Below are 24,756 nucleotides of genomic sequence, written 5' to 3'. Positions count from 1 at the left end.
TCAACAGTCAGACGCTCAACTGACTGAGGCACCCAGGCGCCCCATAAACTTCAAATTTCTAAGCATCACTTCCCTTTAACTTCAATGCCCATATACTGTGATTATCACTTGAATAGGATCTATGTTCTAAAGGTAACCCATATTCTGACAGTAATTTTATGGAAGCTGTAAGAACTGTGTGTGTGGTATTAATAATACACATTCATTCTGTAAAAGCATCGAAGTTTCAGAAGACCCTTGGTTCCATCAACCACTATTGGTTAGAGTAGTTACAAATAATAGCTCTTTCCTGGGAAGGAGGGCACAAAGGTTTTCAGAATCGTAAACAATGCCGCCAACCACAGTGTGCAGTTTGATGGTCCTGGGTTTACATCCCGGTGCTTATTTGTGCCGTAACCTTAGACAAGTTGATGTAACTTTTTTGAGTCTCATGCTCCTTCCTCATCAATTAGATGTGAGTAAGAACCTACCTCAGAGGACATGAGAGAATTAATGACAGTCAGCAAAAGCACTCAGGGTGGTATCAGCACAGATGTTATCTGCTCAACATAGGAAAGCTTTACTTATTTATTATTGATGTGATTCTGGCCTCTACTGATGGCGATAACAATAACTAGATAACCTGGTGGCCCCTTTTCTTCTGCCCACATCTTGGGAAATTTGCCAGGTCCTACTATGATATTCCTGAACCTCAGTTATGATCTGAGCAGTATGTCCTACAGGAAAAATAATTATGATAATAAAAAACGAATAATCATTGAGACTTGGAATGAGTAGCTCTAATGCATCAGGCCGATGCTTGGTCCTTTATGAGGTGATTCCTAATCGTCAAGAGCAGACTTTTTGTCAGATGCCAGCATCCTTGTGCACGGGAGGAAGTGAGGTCTGTGGAGGTGAACAGCCAGCACTCTCCCCTGCACAGCATCACATGACCTGCGAAGCCATGTGAACTTCAGGCACCTGCTTCCTCCCAGGAGTCCCCCCCCGCCCCGTCCCCTCGTCAGCCCTCAGACATCTTCCCTGCAGATTGTTTCTGGAACCAGACTGGTTACACCTTCCTTTGCATGGATGAACCACTCCACAAATTAATATCCTGTCTTCATTGTCTCTTCTAGCGTTAAGAAACATATTAATTACACCTTTAACTTTAAATTATGATCATCAGAATCTTTGGGGTTTATCCCTGTTACTTAATTTTAGGAGGGTCTTTTTTCTTATTGTTTTCTTCTTCTTCTTCTTCTTCTTCTTCTTCTTCTTCTTCTTCTTCTTCTTCTTCTTCTTCTTTTGGTGAAGCCCAATGCCATTACAATTTACTCAGTGTTTAATTTTTTTTAATGTTTATTTATTCTTGAGAGAGAGACAGAGACAGAGCATGAGTGAGGGAGGGGCAGCAAGTGAGAGGGAGACACAGAATCTGAAGCAGGCTCCAGGCTCTGAGCCATCAGCAAAGAGCCCCATGCGGGGCTCGAACTCACAAGTTGTGAGATTGTGACTTGAGCTGAAGTCGGACGCTTAACCAGCTGAGCCACCCAGGCGCCCTTGATTTACGCAGTGTTTAATGGTACAGTTTCAAACACTCGAAGGGCATGGATTAAACAAATTTGCTTTAGTGGTTTGGATCATTGTAATCAAATTAATCAGTCTTTTTTTGTTGATGTGCATGTTCTTCTTCAGTTCCCCATTCTTAATAGTCTCCAGAGAATCAAGAAAAAATATACCATTTCTTTTAAAATGCTTATTAGTGTTTTTTTAATTGTTCCCTTTTATTTATTGAAGAAATGAGAACTGCAGGACCATCATAAACCCTCTGGGCTAAATGTTCTTTTGCCAGTGTTTGAACTTTTTGAAAGACTCTATCTGGTGCTAAAATTGTTTTAGAAAAAGAGTTCTAAATATCTGACTTCCTACCTAATTTGTTTTTTCTTTTTTCATCGGGATACCCATAGTCACAAAGACCAAAATGTCATTCACTGGTAAAACTTCAATTTTTTATTACTATATTGGCTTGGGTTTTTTTTTTTTATTACTTATTATAGCTGAGTTGCAACACTGTGTGTTAACAAAAGGTGCTAAATCTCTTATTACCACCACTACCATCCTTCCCCCACATGATTTTAGGTGAATTTTATTGTATTAAAAAATAATACTCTGGATTCCTTTACTGCCGGGAAACAAAGATCATTTTTATTAATGTTGCTTCTAGGATGACAATGTCAGTCATCTCTTTGAAAATTCATTTTGGAAACTAAGTTTGTTCTTCAAGAACCCTTGAAAAGAAGCTTTAAAAATGGCAGGGGAAGATAATAATAATAGAGTAGATGAATTTGAGCGTTTATACAATGAAACTTAATTTAACTTTCCCTCAAACTCCATTTCAAACTTGCTTTTGTGCATGAAAATATAGTGCGCAGCTTTCCTCCCCCTATTTTTCAAATGTTCTTTTCCTCAACATAATCTCCTCTGAAGGATTCTGTGTATTAGATCAGAGCGCCAGTCTTATTACCGGGGCCTCCAGGGCAGGTGCACCATTGTGCCCCGCCCCCATGCTCAGCTAGGCCTTCTGCAGAGAGAGGCAGCCTGTGGACAGGAACAGCCGGAGACGGTTCTCAGGCCCAAACTCTGCAGCCGCGCCCCCCGCCAAAGCACAGCAATGCCCACCTGGAGTTACGTTGATTTGACCTGCGTGATGAAAATGGATATCAATTGCAGTCCTAAATTTAAGACATTGTGCATCTTGTGACCTGAGGAGTGATTATACAGGGCAGGAAGAGTACTTGCAAATTTGCCTGACAGTGATTTGGAGAGAGGTAGAATGGAACAGAGCGTAGGACTGTGTGCCCATGGGCGTCTTCACCCTCCCGCCCCCAGAGAGCAGAGACCGCTAGGTGCTTGGCCCTCACCTCAGGCATCACTGGAAGCTGTGGGAGTCAAGATGAGGAACCCTGCTCGTCGTCACACCCTAAGGTGCACTTTTGCCAGGAGCTGGGCAGTACTGAAATTGTAAGGAAAGCCCTGTCACTCTGGGGGTTGCTCTTGAGGTAACTTGGGGAACCCTTGGGGCACACCGGCCAGGACTTCAGGAGGTATCGGGGCTGGGCATAGCCCACTCCCTGCAGTCTTCTGTACTCTGGATGTAGAGTCCTTGTGGGCTCTTGGAAGCTGTTGCAGGCAGTCATTAGTGAGTGTGCTGGGAAAGCTTGTGGGAACTTTGTTTGCACAAGTGGTTGGAGAGAATGGGGACTGTGTAGGGAATCTAAAGACATTAGCTTTTCTGTTCCCATCCCTTTATGTTTAATTTGGGAGACAGCTGGTGGCCCTAGGCAGTACCGCCGTATTTGGGTGTTAGCGGTGGGAGTGTTTGGGCCCTAGGTCCAGCCCAGATGTCCTCCATGAAGCAGATGCTCTAAGAGCTGGGCATAAACATTGTCACTCCTTCCCTGTGTCCCGTTACGCTAGGGTTTGTGTACGTGCTATGTGTGTGTGTGTGTTACGTACAAACCCATGTCAGGTGCCTGTCACAGCAGTTCTTTGTTGGAGCGACCTATTTCTGACGCCCTTAGGCTGGTCTTCAAGGACAAGGGCAGTGAGTGACCAGTTCCTCCTTTTCTTCTTACCCTGTGCCTGGCACAGTGCTTGACACATGATAAATATTGTGAAAATGGAGGGTGGAGGGCATGGAAATGAAATAATTTTCTTCTCATGTATTGATGTGGAGAGTCGCCTGATCTTGTGCCAGGGGTCATAAGATGTCAGAACTTGAAAGGACCTTCCTGGTCAGTCGGTGATTTAGTGGCAACGCTGGACCCAGTTGCCTGTGGTATGGAGACTCTCAGTTCATTGTTCTCTCAAGGGTACCCCCTTTGGTTCACCTGCCTCGTTGATGGTGACATTTCTGTTCCAGCTTACCTAGCCTGCAGTCTTAGGACTTCAAGGGACTGAAAGATTCCGAATTGAGTATAATACAAACATGCAGTAATGAAAACATTTAGTGTGGCTTTGGTGGCATTCAGTTTCCATTTTTATTCAAATCACTAGTGCTCTTTAAGAAAACACACTTTAATAGTAGTAGCTGACCTTGAATTATAATTTTTATAATCATATGTTTGTTATGAAATTGCGATGATTCGATTATGATTAGCTTAGGGGAAATAAAATCTGCAAAGGAAAACGGCTTCATTTGTTAAAACGGGGAGAATTCTGTCTTAAAGAGGTTCCATCTAGGACTCATTTACTTGAAATGTGGTGCCTGTTGTGAAGATTAATAACAGGTGGCCTTTTACAGAGCTGCTCAGCCTGAGTCTAATGTTTTAGTTTTTACTTTATTATCCCAAACCTCCATAACTAAACGATTTTTTCTTCCTGTCCTTTGTGCACGATATGGAACTGTAATCGACTTCATATTTCTCACCCAACCTTTCAGCTGTAATTAATATTTTATTGTATCAGATTTTATCACTGACTGGCAGAGCAGCAGGGTCCTGGACGCATGCTCAGGCACACTTGCACACGCACGATACACGCATGCACACACGCGCACACGCACCCACAGAACGACGGTAACTTGCGGATGCGAGGCTCGCTCCTTATGATGAATCTTGGCTGAGAACATAAAACATATTTGTGGTGCCCGCAAATATTCCAAAGCAATTTATGGCCAATCTTACCTAGAAGAGAGCAGGACAAAGAGAAATTAAAGTCGCTGACGTAGAATACTCAACCCCCAGATCTATTGAGGCTGCGAGGCATGTTGCACAGTGCCCACCGTCTGTGCACAACTGGGTGCCAGTCGGCATTTCTGATTCAGTGAACAGCGCCGTGTTAGGTCAGCTACTTGCATTACGAGTGTTATGTGAAGATCTCTGAAGAATCCTAGTCATGATGATCAACACATGGGACATAGTGAACTGACCTTTTTTCCCCCTAACTTTTAACTGATGACAGTATTTTTAAAACTTAGTTTAGTTGTACTAGGCTGTTTGATTAGGGTGTCATTCCAGTTAAGTGCTGACAGGTTTACGAAAAGAGAAGGACCAAACCAAGAACAGGGAGAAAATAAATTCTGTGTTATTGCGTGGCAATAAACTTTAATCACACATTTATATTACGTGCTTTGCATAGAATTTATACTTTCCTTTTCCATCGCCCTCCCACCCTCAAAAAAAATAATCTTCAGGAAGATAGTACTGCTAGTCTGTATTCTTTTTTTGTACATACAGAAGAGATGGTTTTACCAAAAATTGCAAATTAAACTAAAAGGCACTATGAGGTACCATGAAATGAACAATATTCGAAGTCTAAGTCTGAAATGATCAGAAGTGCAGACTTTAAAAGATTAGCAAAAGCAACAATGAAATGGATCGTTAACTTCTCTCCCTCTCTCCCCTTTCCCTCACCCTCTGTTCTGTTATCCAGTTGTATAACCCTCCAATATTTTATGCTGATAAGAAATAGAATAAGTGGATAAGAAAAATGGACTTACAGCTAAGGGTTTAATCTTGAAATGAATTAAGACCCAAATTTTAAAGTCAATTTCAACTCTACAGCAGGCTTCTCCTCAACGTCTTCAAAGTTAGAAAACACCAAATGTATCTCATCACATTTGAACTTTCAGGTTTAACAGAATACACGAAAGATGTTCTGATGTTCTTTTCTAGGTTATACGTCGTCGTGTGCCAGTCTGTATAAATGCAGATTCCTTATTCTCCTTATAAAAGCCTTAGAGTGTTGTTGTAGAAAAGCCTCGCATAAATGAAACTTTAAATTAAATTTCATTCCAGAAGAAAGTTATGATCTAGTGATGCCACATTTTTGGCAGAATCATCTTCACTGTGGATCATGCCTTCAGATTGCAAAAGCGATAGGAAGATTTTATGTAACTTTAAATTCCAGAAGAGTGGGATAAGGATAGGCATGGTGTGACTTTAATAAACAAAAGGAGCATGAGTAATACATTAAAAGGATAATAGAATTTTAAGTCAGCCCACTAAGCGAGAAACTTCTGCTTGGTTTTCGATCCTTGAGAACTTGCTTTGTTAAATCTTTTTAGAAAAACCATTCAAAGAGTAAGATTTTCAAAGCTACTCTTTGAGATTACAATTGGGGTTGCACAGATTTTATGAAATTCACTAGTGAAATGATGGTATTGGCACCGATGAAAAGCCTATCAGCCAGAGAGTTCTGTTGAGGTGCCATTGACCTAGGTGCCAATAATGTGTTAATTTCCATCAGCGAGACAGCAATGTGTGGCAATTGGGCAGCAGATAGGATTTAGCTATTTTTCATTAGCGCTTGGACGTTGATAAAGGGGAATAGAAAAGAGCTGCTTGACCTTTCAGTGCTTAAATTATTAAAGAGCAAATAGATTTGAGGTCTGGATGCTTGCAAATCTAATTTCTCTTGTGGAGCCAGGATGAAAAGACATTTTGGGTTTGAAATTGCTCTAGTCAACTTAGTTCTTCCTTTAATATATCTGAAGATGACTAGATGGTAACCATTTAAAAAGTAATATGAGTGGAGTAGAGTATATAACATAACAGATCTATTGGCTATTGGCTAAAATGGGGGTCCACTAACTGAAGAGTGTGATGCTAAGTGAAATAAGCCATACAGAGAAAGACAGATACCATATGGTTTCACTCTTATGTGGATCCTGAGAAACTTAACAGAAACCCATGGGGGAGGGGAAGGAAAAAAAAAAAGAGGTTTGAGTGGGAGAGAGCCAAAGCATAAGAGACTGTTAAAAACTGAGAACAAACTGAGGGTTGATGGGGGGTGGGAGGGAGGGGAGGGTGGGTGATGGGTATTGAGGAGGGCACCTTTTGGGATGAGCACTGGGTGTTGTATGGAAACCAATTTGACAATAAATTTCATATATTGAAAAAAAATGGGGGTCCACTAAATAATCATTTAATTCTCAAGTTTTCATCTAACCCTCATAAAATTCCTGCTTGGAAAAATCAAATTTTTTTTTTTGCCCGTATTCACTTAGAGGGTATTTAAATTACAAAACAAAATTTTCTCTCCTTAGGGAACGTGAAACATTGAATTGTTCAAGTTAAAGTACTGCCAGGCACATAGTAGGTGCTCAAGAACATTCCTTGAGTTAATAAATGAGTAAATGCACACACAACACTCACAACACAACACACGCACAGCAGAGTTGGGGAAAAGATGGATGGGAAGTGAGAGGTGAAGGTTTGAGAAGAGGGTAGGAAAACAGAGAGGCAGCTTTTGATTCTCTCAGGGCTCATTATTCAATTCTGAGTTATCCTGAATAAACTTACAATCTACCCCGCATTCTCTCATCGTAAAACCTGTTTCTTGATCATTTCTTCTTCTGTTAGCTCTTGGGTATTTGAGAAATGAACGCAAAGTAAACTTAGTATTAAATTTTAGTAAAACAGAGCATATTTGTGCTTACCGGTGTATTTCTTCCCTACTACTATATATAATGCATATAAACTAGAAATTACTTCTGGATTATATCATGCTCCAAAAATATGTATCTCATGGCCCACTTCATTCCAAGCGTGCTGAGACACAGAGATGACTAAACTGTAGACCTTTTCCTCCAGGAACTTGAGGTTTTTGGAAGTGTTGATAGACACAAATGATTATTAGTCTTTACAAGAAGTATGTTTTGGTGAGTGTGAGCAGAGCAAGAGTACATCACAATCGGGGAGCAGATCATGAGCCCCCGACAGAGGGTTCATGAGAGGGACTCACTCTTTTTATGAGGTAGGGTCAGTCCTTTTATGAATTAGGGTCATCTGCTGAGAGCAGCAGAGTATTTCAGGGTGTTGGGGAGAACACCATTTCAGTAACAAACTTGGGTCCAGGCCGGGGCAAAGGAAGAGAGGACAAGGTGTTTGTGATAGAATTCAACATGGTGGGACTCGGACAGTCTGGAAGCGACGGTGCTAGTCTTTCAGAGGAGTTAGACATGAAAAATGAGTGATCACTGTCACCGATGGCACCGAGGTTCCTGGTTGGGATCGAGAGCTGAACAGGACACGAGTCAGGTGCTGGCCTCCCTGCAAGGTCCAGGGATGTCTTCCCTGGAAGTTATTAATGACTCGGAGAGGGATGGGAGAATGAATTGAGGTCAAAGGTGTATTTTCCATCTGTAGCCCCATTGATGTGATAAAAGAGAAAGAATCTCTCTAACAGTACTGAAATTGATGATGGGAAGTAGGTGGGAACCAGTTTGTGTGTTGGTTGTAACCGCAAAAGCGGGGCAAGATGCCTGTGGCATAGACGGTTCAAATGAGCACCTTAACCAGGACTTGTAACAGGTCGTGCTACTACTACTGCCTTGTCTGATGGTCATGAGACCACGTCTGCGACCTCATCAGCTGTGAGCCCCGGATGGAATGGGCGCTTCACCTCCGAACCTCAGTTCTTGCATCATCAAAAGGGGAAAACAAAGCCTGCGTGTGCCAGACTCCCCACCTAGCACTTCCTGTATGGAATAGTTTCTGCAACTTTTTTTTCTTCATGTGTATCTTCGCATTTCCACTTTGTCTGGTATACAGGTTTTCCAGAGTTGTTTGTAAGGTGAAATTTTGAAAATAGTGTCATGTAGCAAACAATTTGGAAAAGCTGATAAAAGGGAGCCAGTGTTAAACATCATTTTATTTAATGGAGAGTCCCTTTGGAAAGTAGTTAATTATTCCTTTGCTTTATCCATTTTTTTGAGAGTAGCTCTTGCATGCTGACTAAAATGATGAATAAAAGTATAAAATGCACCTTATAGATCCCTCTAACTCTTTTATTTCATTGGGAAAAAAAAAACAAATTAAGACCCAAAGGAGTTAATTTAAAACCCCAGTTGTTAGCAGAATTCAGATAAGAGCATAGATCAATGCACATGCCACTCTCCCCCCAGCCCTACAAAAGGCGTTTCAAGAGAACAGTCACATTTTCTCAGTGCTGTATGTATTTAGTGGCAGACTAGGTTAAACTTCTTCGTGAATCAACTGTTGTCTGCATTGTGCTGTCTTTTGCTTTGACCTTGACCCCTTACTCTTGCTATTGTATGACCTGCTTTAATATTTGCTACATATCCAATTACTCCAAAACTCAGCGGCTTAGAAGAACATTTCTATTTTGCGGCGATTGTGTGGGCCAGCAGAGGGTTGGCTGGGCAGTTCCTGCTTGGCGTCTCAGGATGGCCATCATCTGAAGGCTCCGCCTTCAGAGCCTTCCAAGATGGTCCACGCACATGGCTGTCAGTGATGCCAGTTGTTGCCTGGGAGTTCTTCGGGACTGCAGGGCAGAGTGCCTGCAGGTGGCCTCTCCGGTGTGGCAGGTTCAGGGTCATTGGACCATTTACGTGGTGGCTGGCTTCTTCTCCCAGAAAGCTAGCTCTCCTGGGGAACCTGGCTGAAGATGCATAGCCTTCTCTGACCAGCACCTTGAGAGTTACCGATGACCCCTTTGTTATATTCTTTTCGTTGTATGTAGTCATTAAGGTTGGCCAAGCCCATTCTTTTGTTGTTGTTGTCGTTGGACACCTAAGCACTTTATTTTTTTATTTTTATTTTTTAATATAATTTATTGTCCAATTGGCTAACATACAATGTGTAAAGTATGCTCATGGATTCTGGGGTAGTTTCCCATGGTTCATCACTTACATACAACACCCAGTGCTCATCCCAGCAAATGCCCTCCTCAATGCCCATCACCCATTTTCCCCTCCCCCCCACCCCCCATCCACCCTCAGTTTGTTCTCTGTATTTAAGAGTCTCTTATGATTTGTCTCCCTCCCTCTCTGTAACTATTTTTTCCCCTTCCCTTCCCTCATGGTCTTCTGTTAAGTTTCTCAAGTTCCACATGTGTGTGAAAACATGATATCTGTCCTTCTCTGACTGACTTATTTCACTCGGAATAATACCTTCCAGTTCCATCCATGTTGCTGCAAATGGCATGATTTCATTCTAGATGGGAGAAGTGTCAGAATTTGCAGATATATTTTAAATTCACCACATCTAACTATACATGTAAGAAGTCAGGGAGAAGGGGGCAAGAAATCCGAGTCCACTTTATCTCCATATGTGTTCTTGTCTTCCCTAGAGGAAGATGCTTCCTACGTGCGTCCTTTCATGTCAGACCCATCATGCACTGAGAATTACATCAGATTTGGTGGAGCAACTTAACATAACCAATAGAAAGTCTCTGATGTTAGGAGGTTAGGAAGCAAGAGTCTTATTTCTTGTTTTTATTTATTTATGTTTACACCACACTCAGAATTCGCATTATCATTACACTGTGAACCTACTGTACCACCTGTCTACTGAGCAATCATTCTGATGTTCTACAACAATTGATTTTTCTTTGGGCAAGATTACAAACCGAACAGCAGCTGCTGGATTGCATGCCTGTAGTAGAACGTGCTAAGTGCTTGTACTCCCAGAAATAGGTGATTTCACTGAATGCACATTCAGAGGACACAAGGGCGAGACCCAAAGAGGGGCCTCCCCAGGCCGCTGGGGATGGTAGGCTCCTCTCACCGGTTCTTCTTCAGCATTAAGGAGTCCCAGTGTGAGCAACTCTAGGATTGCAACATTGTTCCAGAGAGAGTCCTGGTGCTTTTCTGATACAGTGAGAAAAAGATGCATTTCCTTGCCAATCTATTCTGGATTCAGTTCTTGAAAGCTGCTGGCAAGAGTTAGTTTTTCTCATTGTCAGAAACTCTTTTTCCCCACCCAAACTACACAAATGTTCATCATGCCCTTAAAGTATATATCTTCACAGAAACACCCGTCTCTTCAAAGTTGGTCTCATTCTCCTGTGGTTACTTCGAAATTCAGACATTGGTAGGGGGCAGGGAGGAAGGCGGGTAGGTGCTGGAACTCCTGTCCATACAGGCATCTACAGAGGATGCCATCCCCATCTAATCTTTATATGTAATTCAAATAACCCAGTTCAGGATCCAAGGCCTTGGCATCTAAAATTCCAGTCTGTGTTCTCAGATCTTCTTATGTCCTCTCTTTCCACTGATCTGATATGGTGAGGGGCAAAAGAATGTAGGAGAATATGGGTCATTAAACCTTGCTTAACGTGAATTGTTATATACTGTGTTTTGTGACTTGTTAAAACGTCACATGCATCCCTTCAGATGTCATTGAAGAAAATAATACATTGGCTTTTTAATTTTTTTTTAATTTTTTAATGTTTACTTGGTTTTGAGAGAGAGAGAGCGCGTGCAAAAACAAGCTAGAGCAGGGGAGGGGCAGAGGGAGGGGGAGACACAAAATCCGAAGCAGGCTCTGAGCTATCAGCACAGAGCCCTCCATGTGGCTCGAACTCACGAAGCATGAGATCATAACCTGAGCTGAAGTCAGATGCTCAACCGACTGAGCCACCCAGGCGCCCCTACATTGCCTTTTTAAAAATAAGCTTACAGTTAATATAATTTCATTTGTTAGGTAAACTGAGTTAATTTTCTATAAATTCATTTTCAGTTATATGTGAGAAAAACATTATTTTAGTGTCTGCCTCACATAAACAGCAGAGATTGTTATACATGTGTATAAATTGTAGTTTTGGTGAACTTTGTTTCCCCTCAACCACATTGTATTATTGGGGGGTGAGAGAGCTATTTTTTTAAAGATTTTTAACTTTTTTATTTTTGAGAGAGAAAGCATGCTCACAGGCAGGGGAGGGGTAGAGGGAGAGAGAGAGAGAGAGAGAGAGAGAGAGAGAGAGAGAGAGAGAGAGAGAATGAATGAGAATCTTAAGCAGGCTCTACACCCAGCGCGGAGCCCGATGTGGGGCTCAATCCCACCACCCTGGGATCTTGACCTGAGCCGAAATCAAGAGTCAGACGCTCAACTGACCGAGCCATCCAGGCGCCCCTGGAGTGAGAGAGTTCTGTGGGAGAATATTAAGCCCCTTCCTTCTCTTTCATTGAGCAAGTGTTAAGGGAGGATCTGTTATGTACTTAGTACTTCTTACTGACTAAATCCAGTGCATTCTTTATTTTGGATATCCTGCGGGTCCATGCAGTTGAAATCAAAGGGAATCAGCTCAATCATCATAAAATATCACTGACAATACTTTTTTTCCTCCCTAGTGTCTATCAAGTAGTTGTTGAGGAAGAACGACCTCGAAGAACTAAAAAGACAACCGAAATCTTAAAGTGTTACCCCGTGCCAATTCACTTCCAGAATGCATCAATACTGAATTCACAGTATTACTTTGCTGCAGAATTCCCAGCAAACAGTCTCCAAGCTGCTCAGCCTTTTACTATTGGTGATAATAAGACATACAACGGATACTGGAACACTCCCCTTCTCCCCCATAAAAGCTACAGAATTTATTTCCAAGCTGCTAGTAGAGCCAATGGGGTAAGTTTTATAGCTGGCTGTTTACCTGGGCTATTTAGGGTTATTAATGTGAACATAGATTAAGGACGATAGTGGTAAGAAATAAAGTCATGCTTTTGTGTGTGTGTTTACTTGGAACAAATGTACGTGGTTTTTTTTCTTTGTAAACTTATTTTCACCTAGAGAAATTTATGGAAAGAAATGAATAAATTGGTATTTGTTTTGGTAGGGAGAATATGTTGTCAGCGTGATGGTTTTTATTTTCAGTTTTTACTTGGTACCAAAAGTTGGCTAGCAATTCTGCTTCGCTTACTATTTTACAGGGAAGTAGTATAGCTACAACACATACATTCAGCTCATTTAAAATTTTGTGAGATACACAACATCTGTCTTTCTAGCATATTCTGTCCCATTTCTTTGGTTTCAGAAGAGTTTATGCTTCCTATAGCTGTAACTAAATTAGGTATCTTTTTTTTTTTTTTTTTTGAGAGAGAGAGAGAGAGAGAGAGAGAGAGAGAGAGAAAGAAAGCAGCTTTAGAAAGATTAGATGAAAGCAAAATAAAAACTATGGAGTCGTTCCTGAATTCTTTCCCCCTTTCTGTTCAGACCGACCCAGAACTCTGGTAAGATATTAAAATCTCCTTAGAAAGAAATGGGAGTTTTCTGGACACCATGATGGTTTCCCTCCTTCACAGCATGGGTCTAAGTATCATTGACTTGACTTTTGCCAGTGAAAAGGGGGGAAATCCAGGACCCAGAGTTCTTCTCCAGTAGTATCTGCACAGAGTGAGCAAGGGTCTGGAGAAGACAGGGCCCCCAGGCAGAGACATTGTATGTGTAGCTCCTCATTTGTCACCCGCTCCAGAAATGCCCATGGCCACCAGCTCCAGAGCCAGAAAATGTATCTGAGCATGGTACAAGGTGTGATCATCGTGTGAGCATGTATCTAAGTGCAGTTCATCATTGTGTGATTAACACCACACTCGGAACAATGAGCTCTTTTCTTATCAGCATTTAAATAGAACTACAGATATTTTTATTTGTTTTAAATAAAGCACAAATAGTAATTTTTCCCCCCTCTTTATTTGACACAGGAAACCAAAATAGACTGTGTCCGAGTGGCCACAAAAGGTAGGTTGAAATTGTGGGATGCTCTCCCAGTTTATGTCCTTTAAATTTTTAGATGGTATTTCAGAACTTCTTGTAAGGTTAACTTCGTTGAAATAAGCGTGTATATCTGTGGGTGCATGTATTAGAGTCTTAGCAGTTAATACTATTTCATGCCAATACTTTTTTTAAATAAGGAGTCGTGTTACTGCGTTCCAAGGAGTTTTCAGTGGTTAGCCTTTTCAAAATTCTTTAAAATAAAATTAATGTTTATGTGCTTTCAGTACATGTTTTTTAAACCATAGTAGCATATGCAGTAGTCCTGTGACTAATGAATCTTCGTATGCAAAGTAGGAAAATACTGCCTGCTGTTTTTAAGCAAGTACCTAGTGATAAGAGCTCTCCCAAATGGAGTCTGCATGGGCTTTTTTCACGGAACACGGGGCAATTAAACCCAGTAACTGGGTGATTTTAGTGGAATTTCTGTTTCCCAGGCCTGGTTAAAATCCTGGGAAAATGTGATCAAGGACAAGATGTAGAAGTGGCTGGGGTTGAACCTTCATAAGCTCACCACACACAGCCTCCTAAAGAACCAAGTACGGTTGTATGTGCACACACGAGCTGTGATGTCATCTTGTTCACCTTGGAGTGTGATCTTAACCAGGGCATGGGAAATGTATGAGACAATGCTTTGAGAAATATAAAATCCCACATTAAAATGAGGCATTATAAATTAACACCTGTAGTTAAGTATACCCTCTCAGACCATCACAAGTGACCCATGACCATGAACTTATCATGTGTGACTCAATTTAGAAATGATGGCACGAAGGCATCCTTGGGTCTGTCACACTAGATGTAGTCAGGCCAGAGACAGTCACCTGAGTTCTGTTGGGTAGAAATACCTTGTTATTTCATTGTTTCCCTTGCAGGGAGTATAGTTTGATATATCATGGACATCCATCTGCATGTTCAAAATTCACATTGAATTCTAATTTCATGACGATCCAGGACCTTTTTATTCCATTAGCTCCACAAATATTTCTTGGTTTCATGGTCTGTGCCAAACACTGCCAGGTGCTCATGGGCTCATGTTCTAGTTCTAAGAATCTGTTTGTATTGATTTTGAAACATTTGGTTTTGTAGTATCATATTTTTCTTGATTAAGTGCCTTTATTTCTAGGGATAAATTAACAATAAATGAAATTACAGAGATTGGTGTATTTCATAAACTGTAATACGATCTTAGCTATTAATTACTAAGGATTATGAAGCCCTTGAATGAGGTAGCAATGTTCTTAGGCCTCCATCCAGACCACCACCCGTGCTCCAGTTGTTGTACTGAATTTGCCTTACCCTCAAGGTCTGAAAGAGTAAATCCGCTTCCGCAGTGCCTAATTTATAATGCCTTCCACTGAAATCGCAGCTAAAATGTTTGAAAGCACTTTCATACCTGTCTCACCTAGTTCTTCAACATTACTGTGAGAAAGGAGGCAGGTATTTCTGTTTTTATTTTCTAAATGAAGAAAATGCATATTTTTAGAGGTGAATTGACTTACCAGGGTCACTCAGCTGATAATTTGTGGGTCAAGGCTTAATCCCGAACCTTTGAACTCCTACCCACAGAGTTTCCTCTGTATTTCACGGCTTTTCACCCAGCAGAGCCTCAGACCAACTGTAGTATTGCATTGTATAAGTATCTGCTCTCCCCTTTATTAAAATTGAGTCCCTGCCTAATTCACTCTGAAAGCAATGAAATTTGTCATCACGTTCATTTACATAGCTAAATAATTATATAAATAACACCCTCGTAGATATGGAAATCTGACGTTGGCTGTTTTCACAATAGATTGAATTAGATGGTGATTTGGATCATTTTCTTCCATCAGCTAGATTTAATCAATATTGTAATTTGTTTTTCAATTCACCAAAGGATGATTAGGCAATCAGATGACCTGATTGACTGAATATTCCCCACTCATATTTTCTAAGTCATTTGCAAACGTTTATTTAGCCACAAACTCTATCCAAATAAACTCTATTGGGGAAAGAGGGAAACCAGTGTTAATAGTCATTATGTAACATTGTCCTTCCATTCGTAAAAGCTTAGTATAGGAGGTAACCTTGGGAGATATTCTCCTTGCAGGTTAAATCTGCACTGTCTGGTCTTATTTTATTCTATTATGGTCTACGTGTACAGATTCAGTGAACTTCCTTTATAGCGCAGTCTAATGTTTCACCACTGCTACAGTCAGATAATTTTTCTTTATTCATGCTAAAAGCTCTTTCAGTGGTGCAGGAAGCCATTCCATCTTGACTACGTAGTCAAAAACAGAGAAATAGGCAGTTCTAATAACTTTATTGGTTCCCTGCAGGAAGGATGCTTGCAATTGAAAAAAGTTCAAACTTTCTGTGTTTTGGCCACATATTGCTGACAGTGTGGTGGCTTAATTGCATTTTCAGGCACGAAGCCACACTCCTAAGCAGCGTTTTGAATTTACAGAGATGTTGATGTTCTCATGAAACAACTGTTGACAAGTATCTTTATAGAGAAAGTATGGAGGTGGATTTGTTTTCACAGGAAGCTAGTTTGTAATTTCAAGTATGGGTATGTCTCTTAAAGATATATTTCATACTCTTTATAAATTTAATGTTGTGATTATTTTAATCCTATTCCAAGGGTATATTTTGACACTAATATAAAGCCTTATAAAAATTAGACATGGGGGAAAAAACCTAAGGTATGTTCTTACCTATCTCCAAATGTGTGGGGGATTGCCTGTATTTTCCTGTATCCTTTCATTTATATATCTAGATTCCTCATAGGTATATGTGACTGTATTTTGATTGTTGGCTATAGGCAAACTCATCACAGAATATTCTGTCTCTTCAGTTAAAAGATAAAGACACCATACAGCTATAGGATATGCATAATGTTTGGATGTTACCCTCAACCTGTATGGTGGAGTTAACAGAATAGCTTTTAACTGTTTTTAGATCCTCTTAGTTTTATTTTGATTTTTAATCACATTCACATTTTTATAGTTGGATTCTTTTCAAGACCACCTGGTCCGACTGTGTCTTAGCAGTTAGTATATGGGTTTTCTTTGACTTTTGCATACCTAACGGCTGCCTCGCGGTCAGTAGAAGGGCTAAAATTCCTTTTATGCTAGTTCTGGAAGGCCTTGTTGATTATCAATTCTAAATGGACAGGATACACTAAAATATCAAAACCTTTCTTGTTAGTAAATTAGATTTCTCATATTAAATGAGGCACATTCTTTCTAATTGATACAGTAATCAATTTAAACGGCATATTTTGCATCGATCTTCCATACAATAATATTTTCCATAACACGATGCCAGTAATCTTTCTCCTAGACAGTGTAGTCATTTGGCATCTTCCTTGTTACACATTCATTTTAAAACATTTGTGAGCGCCTACTAAAAGTTAGGCATAGTATAATCTGTGAGACTTCTTAGGTACATAAATATATCACTTGTTGTTTGTTTGTTTTTAGTGCATGGGGGCTGGAGTCAGATGTGTGTACTTATTCCTTTGTTTGCTATGATTTGGCTGACGGTAGGGTAACTAGAAATCAAAACAAAAACCTCATGAAAACACATGCTAAATTCTTTCCAAAAGCATTATAGGAGTTACACTGTAAGTCTTAAACAGAAAGAATACAAACTATTATTCTAGTGTCATATTTTAAGGTGAATTTTTTGTGCAAAATACGCTTCACTGTTTTTAAGCTCAGTAATTTATTTAACTTACATTTGTACTCCAATGCGCATGCATATACTTTGCTGGAAGACCTTCAGAAAACTTTGAAGGACTTCCATTGTCCCAATACAGTTTCTAACTAGACTCAGAAATTTGAATGTTTCTTTTTTTAATCACTAGGCTCTTTGAGAAGTTTCTCTACACTGTTTTCCTGTTCACGGTTTTGTTCAAAGAAATACCATCGTTTCTAGGCCACAATGCTCACAGAACGAAAGCACACCGATAAAAGAGCTGAAAAGAATGTTGACATGCACAGCTAATTAAGATTCCTTTTAATTGTTCATATTCAATACACGAGAAAACAAATTATATAGTAAGACCACTCATCTATGCAAATCTGCTATCATTTAGCTATGGATTTAGAAATAGAAATATAGATATGATCTACATTTGTCATTCAACATTTTAGAGAGAAAGTATTTTCTTTGCTTGATCTGAAATGGTCTTCCTAATATACATCATGAATATAGCCAGGCCCCTGAGAAGTTACCAAGGAAAAGAAACCTGTTTAACTTTGTTCAACGCTATGTTTCCCAAATATTTGACCCAAACTCAATTTTCCAAGGAACACGAAAGTCACGCAAAAGAGTTTGGTAAATACTGGTTCATCAGATTCCACAAGACCCCACTGCATGCAACTGAAATGGTACTTTGTAAGTCTGATATACTTTTTACTCTTCCATACATACTTTTGGACCCAAAAGAGACCCTGAATTTATCAACTATTAGATACTGTCTTCATAGCATAGGATTGGAATATCTGACTTTATTTTACCAAATTTCGCAATATTCTCTTTCGTAAAACAATGTAATTGACCTTTTAAGACAGAGGGTGGCAAATTTTTATGTAAAGGGAAGATGGTAAATATGTTAGGCTCTGTGAGCCATGTGATTTCTGCCACAGCTACTCAGCTCTACCATTGCTGTGCAAGAGCAGCCGTGGGTGATGTGTGCACAGTTAAGTCTGACTGTGTTCCAATAAAACTTTATTTGCAAAAGTAGGCGGTGGCCTGGCTGACTCCTATTTTAAGAAAATTTGTAGCAGACTCAAGTTTTGTCCTTGTAACTAAAAATAATAGTCACAAATGGACACTTTACCATGCAGAACCTAGAGATCATATAAAAATCCCTCCTGATACCTATCATGTACTTTTTCTATGGGGGCTTTGAGCCTCTGACTGCAATTTGCCCTTCATTTAGTTGTGAAGACATGGCTGCCCAACCTCGCCATTTTCAAGTAACTTTGCATCCATGTTGTTTACCTTTTTCAGTATTGGATAGGTGCTCTGTTTCTGATAAGACAATATAGTTTTTTCTCAAAAAGCAGAGTAGGTCACATTCTCCTGTGAGTAACAGGACACCACACAGGAACTTTGGTTGAACAACAGTCTGTGACCCAGCAAATGTTTTATGTATAAACTTGGTACCGACCCTGTAACAAGGCTTAGAAATAACATTTTACTGTTTACAGTTTGCCATCTCAGTATGCAAAACTGCATACTCTATCCTATCGAGAAAATTATCTCCGTAGTACCCTGGGGTTTCTCCACTTTCTGACCCAACTGGTAGTTTATTCATCTCACTTAGCAAGACTAGAAAGTTTTCATTAATAACGTGTGAAAGACGATTATCCCACTCTTGAACCCAGTTGCTACAATTGTCTAGTTACAAGAAGCAGCACCGTTTGAATGGTGCAGAGGGATGTTTCAAAATATTATGCAGCAGCAGTTTTGGGTTTAATTGTCTGCAGATGGTAGATGATCTATTTTCCTTACTCGCTGCCACATTTCTAATAGCACCCAGGCTGTTCCATGTAAATTAGTAATCTTTCATGTAAGCCTGTCCTTAATTTTCCAATATTTTTTCTTTGCATCATTTTCCAGCTGTATCATGTTAGAAATGACGTTTTAATTTTCTATTTTTTTCCCCGATATCTGTGTGTCATGAATGTTAACCATTTAAACACAACTGCTGAGCTGTGCAGCCAAACCAAGAAGCTCGACTGGTCTGCCTCCAGAATCTTAATCGTGTCTGTGGTCACATGTTAACCATGACGACTACAGCAAAGGCAGTTATTAGTTTTTGTTTTTTGAACCGACCAATGCTTTGAGGTGCATTTTTCCCCAGTCCCTTAATGTGACAAAATAAGGTTCCTAAATGGAAACATTCTCCGCGAAATTTAGTTATCAGAGAAATCCCTCTGTAGAAAAATGTCTTTAATGAAAGAAGATCATGTTCTCCACAAAGGTGATTTTAGCAAGAAGAGAAAATATTGTGACTTCAGCAGCAGAATTTCAAGTAACCTAATAAATTTTAAAAGCCTAAAGTTTGGATCATCAGAATTAGCAGCGAATCACTTATACACCACACTCAACAGCACTTGGAAACACTGTTCAGTCTAGAGCCTTATTTAGAGCGTATGTTTTGTTTTTACTACCCGCCCCCCCCCCCCACATCTTCGGTTGACCTACCCAAAATATCAGCCAAAGCTTGCAACTGTGTCATAGTTAGAAATCTAACTGCCTGACAAAAACTTGTTTAAGGGAAAAGAATCCAGAAAATTCAACACTTTGCTATGTTTTTTTTTTCTTTTTTCTTTTCTTCTCTTTTTGTTGTTGTTGGAACAAAGTTGAGACAATGTGATATACTGATCGAGATTCTCCTTGCTAGCCTAGCTTCAGTCTGGCTTTTTCTTCCCTCATGCATGCTGACCTGGGAATCTTCCTTTGCCATAGCTGCGATAATCGTGACTCAGCTTACAACACCTTACATTCGCATCGCCCCTGCCGCAGGCGACGACCAGCTGACAGGTCAGATGTTCAAGTATAGATGAGTCATCTTGCCCATTTCCTGCTCATTTTTCTCAGCTTTGTTTCCCCTCTACATTTCCTCCTCTGCTTAAGGCTTGTTTACAATGTGTCAGGCTCTTGGTACAGACCTGTGCCCGCATTAAATGAAGTGATGTGCTTGGCCTCTTCTGTGTGTGCACATTGATACCCATGCATTAAGCACAACGCCACTGCATGTTCTCATTGTGTGTTTGTCTGTCGGTGTGTTCCTTTCCAGCCTAATGTTGTACAGAATGAAATTTGCTGGACTTGCGATAGCAATGCCATCAAACAGGATTTCCATCAGAGTACATAAAGATGTATGCCCAGTTATGCAGATTCACCTAGAAAGGCCCTGTGGTGTCAGGGTGAGCGAGCTTTACTTCCCACCTCGTAGGGTCTCGTGTGCACGCGCACGGAGCCATACACAGTCCTGAGATGAAGCCACCCAGAGCCGTTTGGGGTGACGCTGTTCAAACAGCTTTGCGTGTACGTACAACTGGAGCAGAGCTGTCTACATTCCTTATAGAGCCTTGTTTCGAAGTGTTTATATAGAGCAGTGGTGCATCTGCCAGTCAAATGCATTGAATAACTTAGGGAAGTTTTTAGAAAATCGAATGGCTTAGAGTCATGGAGTTAAACTGTGTGCTTCTATATAGAAGAAGCAGCACACAGAAAGAGAACGTAGCCAAGAGAAATTAGCTTGTCCGTTCCGTACTCTCTCTAAAGGTGTATGGACATCAGCATAAACTCCTATAGGAAAAGAGTCCAGTAAATGACTCCAGATGGAAGGTGAGTGGTCAGAGAACCCCAGAAGACAAATTTTTGACAAGCCATTGTCAAGATTTCTAACATAATTGCGTGGGCAGGATTCAAATTCTGGTTTCAGAGACATCATCAACATTGTAGTTTATGGCATGTAGTATAGGCATGGTTAAAACTCAGCTGTTTTCCATAGAATTTCCACTCCAGCAATTGTTTTGAGTGTATGAAACAAGGGAATATACCCTAACATTTAAGAAAATAAAAAAGTATAGCTTAACTCATGGTAAGAATTTACAAATGTTTACGTTGTCCTGTGAGCTTGTTATTTTGGAAAAATAAAAGCAACTGAGACTCAGCAAATTTACAGACTCATTTTTGGAAGGTAACGAAATGGAGGCTAATTCTACTTCTTTCCCTACTGGAATTCCACACATATTTTCAGTCCTCTGTTTCGGGGCCTAAAAGCTATAAGGTTATTGTTGATAGTTCTGCTTCTCTTTGTTTTCAAGGTTCTTCTAAGCATATTGCTTTTACGGGTTGAAGTTCTGCTTGTTACAGACCCTTTCTTATCCTGAACTTCTGAAGTTCTCTTCCCAACAGTAGAAGTACTTACGGAGTAGTGTAGCATCTTTCTTAAGTCCTCTGTTTTAAAACCTTCGTATTTAAGGACTGGCCCATGGCCCATGGTCGGGTTAGGTGTCCATCTTGAAAGTAACCTTCAAGTCTGACTACCAGCTGAGTCTGAACTGGCCCTATGGTTGTAGCAAACCAATAAAAATGGCCCCACTATCCGAAAACAAGTGCTTATGGGCAATGTAGTTCAATAGCCCCCTTCTAAGGCTTTAGCTGTATCTACAACCTTCATATTAAGCATGCTGTTTACTAGGCAGTGAAGTAAGTGAAACTTCTGAACATAGATTTCTCTCCAAAACTTGCATAAGTAAGAAGATAGCTCATAAGTCAGCCTCCTTCACGGTGCTTTCAGATCCCGGGTATCTTGTTATTTGGGAACTAGTCTGTGAAGGACACATACATTGCTCGAGTGTATGGCCGCCATTCTTTTAAGGGCTGCAGGCGAGCTCCATCATTTACTTTGGTTTATTAGGGATTAAAATGATGGAGTGTTAGAATAAGCCTCAAAAAAAAAAAAAAGTAAAAAAAAAAAAAAAAAAACCAAAAAACTACTCCTGATCTTTTTTTAGTATTTACTGCTTGTTTTAATGATGGGTAATCTTACCCAGATAAATTCAAAATCAAGTAATATTTCTTTTGCATTTTCCATTTGCATCAGCCATCAACTGTGATAGCAGTAACACTGTCTTTTTTAATAGATTTATTCATGAGTCATACTGCAAGCTTGAGACTTAATGCATTCAATCACTTAGCTGACATTTATTGAGCACCCTCTGTGTGCCAAGATATAGATCTACTAAGTCTTATAAAGAGTTTTACTTTGTGTGGTTGCCCAGGCTCTTGGCATCAGGCATTTTGCATCAGTCACATCAAAACCTACGTACCCACATGTTCTTAGGAATGAAAAATCACTATCATGCTGGTCATTTAGCAGTTAGGAAAGGACAATAGTTTGGGAACTAATGGGCAGACAGGACATGTATTTCAAAACCTTTCTCATCGTGTGCAGCAGCTTAGGAAATGGTCAGTGGGACGATTCTGAACATTGCACATCTGTGACCGATTGGCCAGTTGTGGTTTTGTTTATTAGATCAATATGGTGCCTTCCAGAAGCCAACAGGAGATGCATGAGGGATACATTGTGAAGTGCCCTCAGCAGTGTTTTTGTTCATTTTGTTTTAATTGTGCTGACCTCCTACTCCTACAAGTGCTGTTCAAGGCTGTACTTACACTAGGAAGCTCTGATGAGATTGTCCTCCGCAGCATAGTTCCTTTGTCCCAGAATGTGGCACATGCCGCTTGGGCTTTCCTTGGCCCAGATGGGACCTCACTCGCTCGTCAAACACCAAAGTGAACAAGCATCCTGGTGACCTGGTGTCCATGCCAGGACTTCCGGACACAGCAAAATGCTCGTGAATACTAGCTGATCTGATTCACTGAACGAAGGCAGATCAGGCGGCAGAATGCTGGGGTGTCTGATGAGCAGGCCTGCCATTGCACTGGGGAGTGTTTCTGAAATTTTTTGTCTTCAATCAACGGTGAACTACATCATTATCCAATATACACACATACACATACACAGAAGTTTAACTGAAGAGAAAGCATTGGAAACCTCACTGCCAAGACTACATGCTGAATAAGACGCTCTCTGATTCGTTCCATTCTGTTCCATTTCATTCTATTTCATTCTTTAAAAAATTCCAGTCACTACCTACTAAACTGATTTCATGTCCCACTATTGGGTTGCAACCCACAGATTTTAAAAAATGCTTTATTAAACCACTGGATATAGGAGATTATGAAAGGAAACGATATATAACTGGAATAAAGGTCCCATCTACCTCAAAAGCACTCTAAAGAGCGCACATAGAAAAAGTTCTAGAAATTGGAAATGGTTCTGGTTTCTACTTTGTTCCCTTTACTATGTGATTAATTGTCTGTAATAATAGAAGTGCTTTAGGAAGAAAATTAAAAGCTGTACATGCTAGAAATTTCTCTTTAAGATTTTTTAGTTAATTTTATAAATATCTCTAGGCTGTTTATTTTATATTAAGATATTTCTGTTTATGATTTAATAACCCAGCTAGCTCTGAAATGCTGTGGAGAATGTTTTCCTTAAACAAATTTTTTTATCATCCCATTTGGTTAACCCATACATCTAATATGATAAGATCTGTATCCTAGAATATTTATAAACAAAGTGGCTTCTGGGATTCAAGTACAAATCAGATATATCAGAGCATGTAGAATTACTTGCTAGATATAATTAGTACTAAAAAAAGTAGAGAACTAGCCAAAGACTATTCCCACAAAATTCCAAGTTTTAAAAAAGATATATGTAGCATATCTGTATTGTCAGAGATAAATACAGCTGGACATTGAAGCTGTAAAAACAGATTATATTCAGTAACTCCTGACTATAGGGGATAGAGGTGGGCTCCATTTTGATTTGTGCAGAGTGGACTGACTTTTTTTTTTTAAGTTTATTTATTTTGAGAGAGAGAGAGAGAGTCGAGGGGGGAGCAAGCAGAAGAGAGGCAGAGAGAGAGAGAGAGGGAGAGAGAATGCCAAACAGGCTCTGTTCTGTCAGTGCAGAGCTGAAGTGGGGCTCAAACTTATGAACCATGAGATCATGACCTGAGTGGAAATCAAGAGTCGGACGCTTAACCAACTGAGCCACCCAGGCTCCCTGAGGGGCTGGCATTTTAAAGGGAGAATGAAGGGGGGATGTGAGCAGGGGCTCAGTAGAGTCAGTGTAGTGAAAAATTATAAAAAGCAGGAAGGGTGTATTGGTCCAGGAGGCACCCATCTGGTTGGCCAACTGGCACTTATCAATGTCAAGCTGCTTCCCTCTCCTCCACCCCCGGGGCTGGGACACAGGAGCCCTGTGTTCAGGTGTCACTGGAACAAACCATCATTTCTTCGGGCAGCCTTCAGTTTTCTCAGGCAGGCACTTTAAGGGACATGGGTCACCTAGGTATGCAGCCTTGAGCAGTTAGAAAACCATCAGTGTTTGCTCAAGTCTTACAGGCCAAGGTGAGGCCTAGGGGAGGAAGGGCTCAGAGGACCCTGGCTGGCATTTGGTCAGAGAGAGAATCTTTGCCAATGTCATCTTTGCCAATTTGGTCACAGAGAGAATCTTTGCAAAGCGATCATGAAATAAATCCCAAGGAATTTCTTTTTCTCCCTAATGTGGCTCTTAAAGCAAGAGTTTTAGGGGTGCCTGGGTGGCTCAGTCAGTTAAGCGGCCAACTTCGGCTCAGGTCATGATCTCACAGTTTGTGGGTTCGAGCCCTGTGTTGGGCTC

At 40.4% G+C, this 24,756-nt stretch overlaps 1 protein-coding gene across 10 annotated transcripts in view; it reads left to right on the top strand.

Moving 5' to 3' along the window:
* The window catches only part of PTPRM (protein tyrosine phosphatase receptor type M), a 798,079-nt gene that overhangs the window by 516,921 nt on the left and 256,402 nt on the right, over nucleotides 1–24,756 (top strand). For 7 of the 10 annotated variants that reach the window (XM_045041133.1, XM_019814994.3, XM_019814993.3 and 4 more), the window contains 3 exons: nucleotides 12,077–12,350; nucleotides 13,424–13,460; nucleotides 19,959–20,033. In XM_045041133.1, the coding sequence (XP_044897068.1) occupies nucleotides 12,077–12,350; nucleotides 13,424–13,460; nucleotides 19,959–20,033 (386 nt within the window). The remainder of the gene's footprint in view (nucleotides 1–12,076; nucleotides 12,351–13,423; nucleotides 13,461–19,958; nucleotides 20,034–24,756) is intronic. The other 3 variants (XM_003995022.6, XM_003995023.6, XM_019814995.3) reach the window with 1 other exon arrangement.

The sequence above is a fragment of the Felis catus genome, chromosome D3 (assembly GCF_018350175.1).
Source record: "Felis catus isolate Fca126 chromosome D3, F.catus_Fca126_mat1.0, whole genome shotgun sequence".
Lineage (NCBI taxonomy): Eukaryota > Metazoa > Chordata > Mammalia > Carnivora > Felidae > Felis > Felis catus.
Note: the sequence above shows the minus strand (reverse complement) of the source record. Positions and strands in the feature narration are given on the sequence as shown.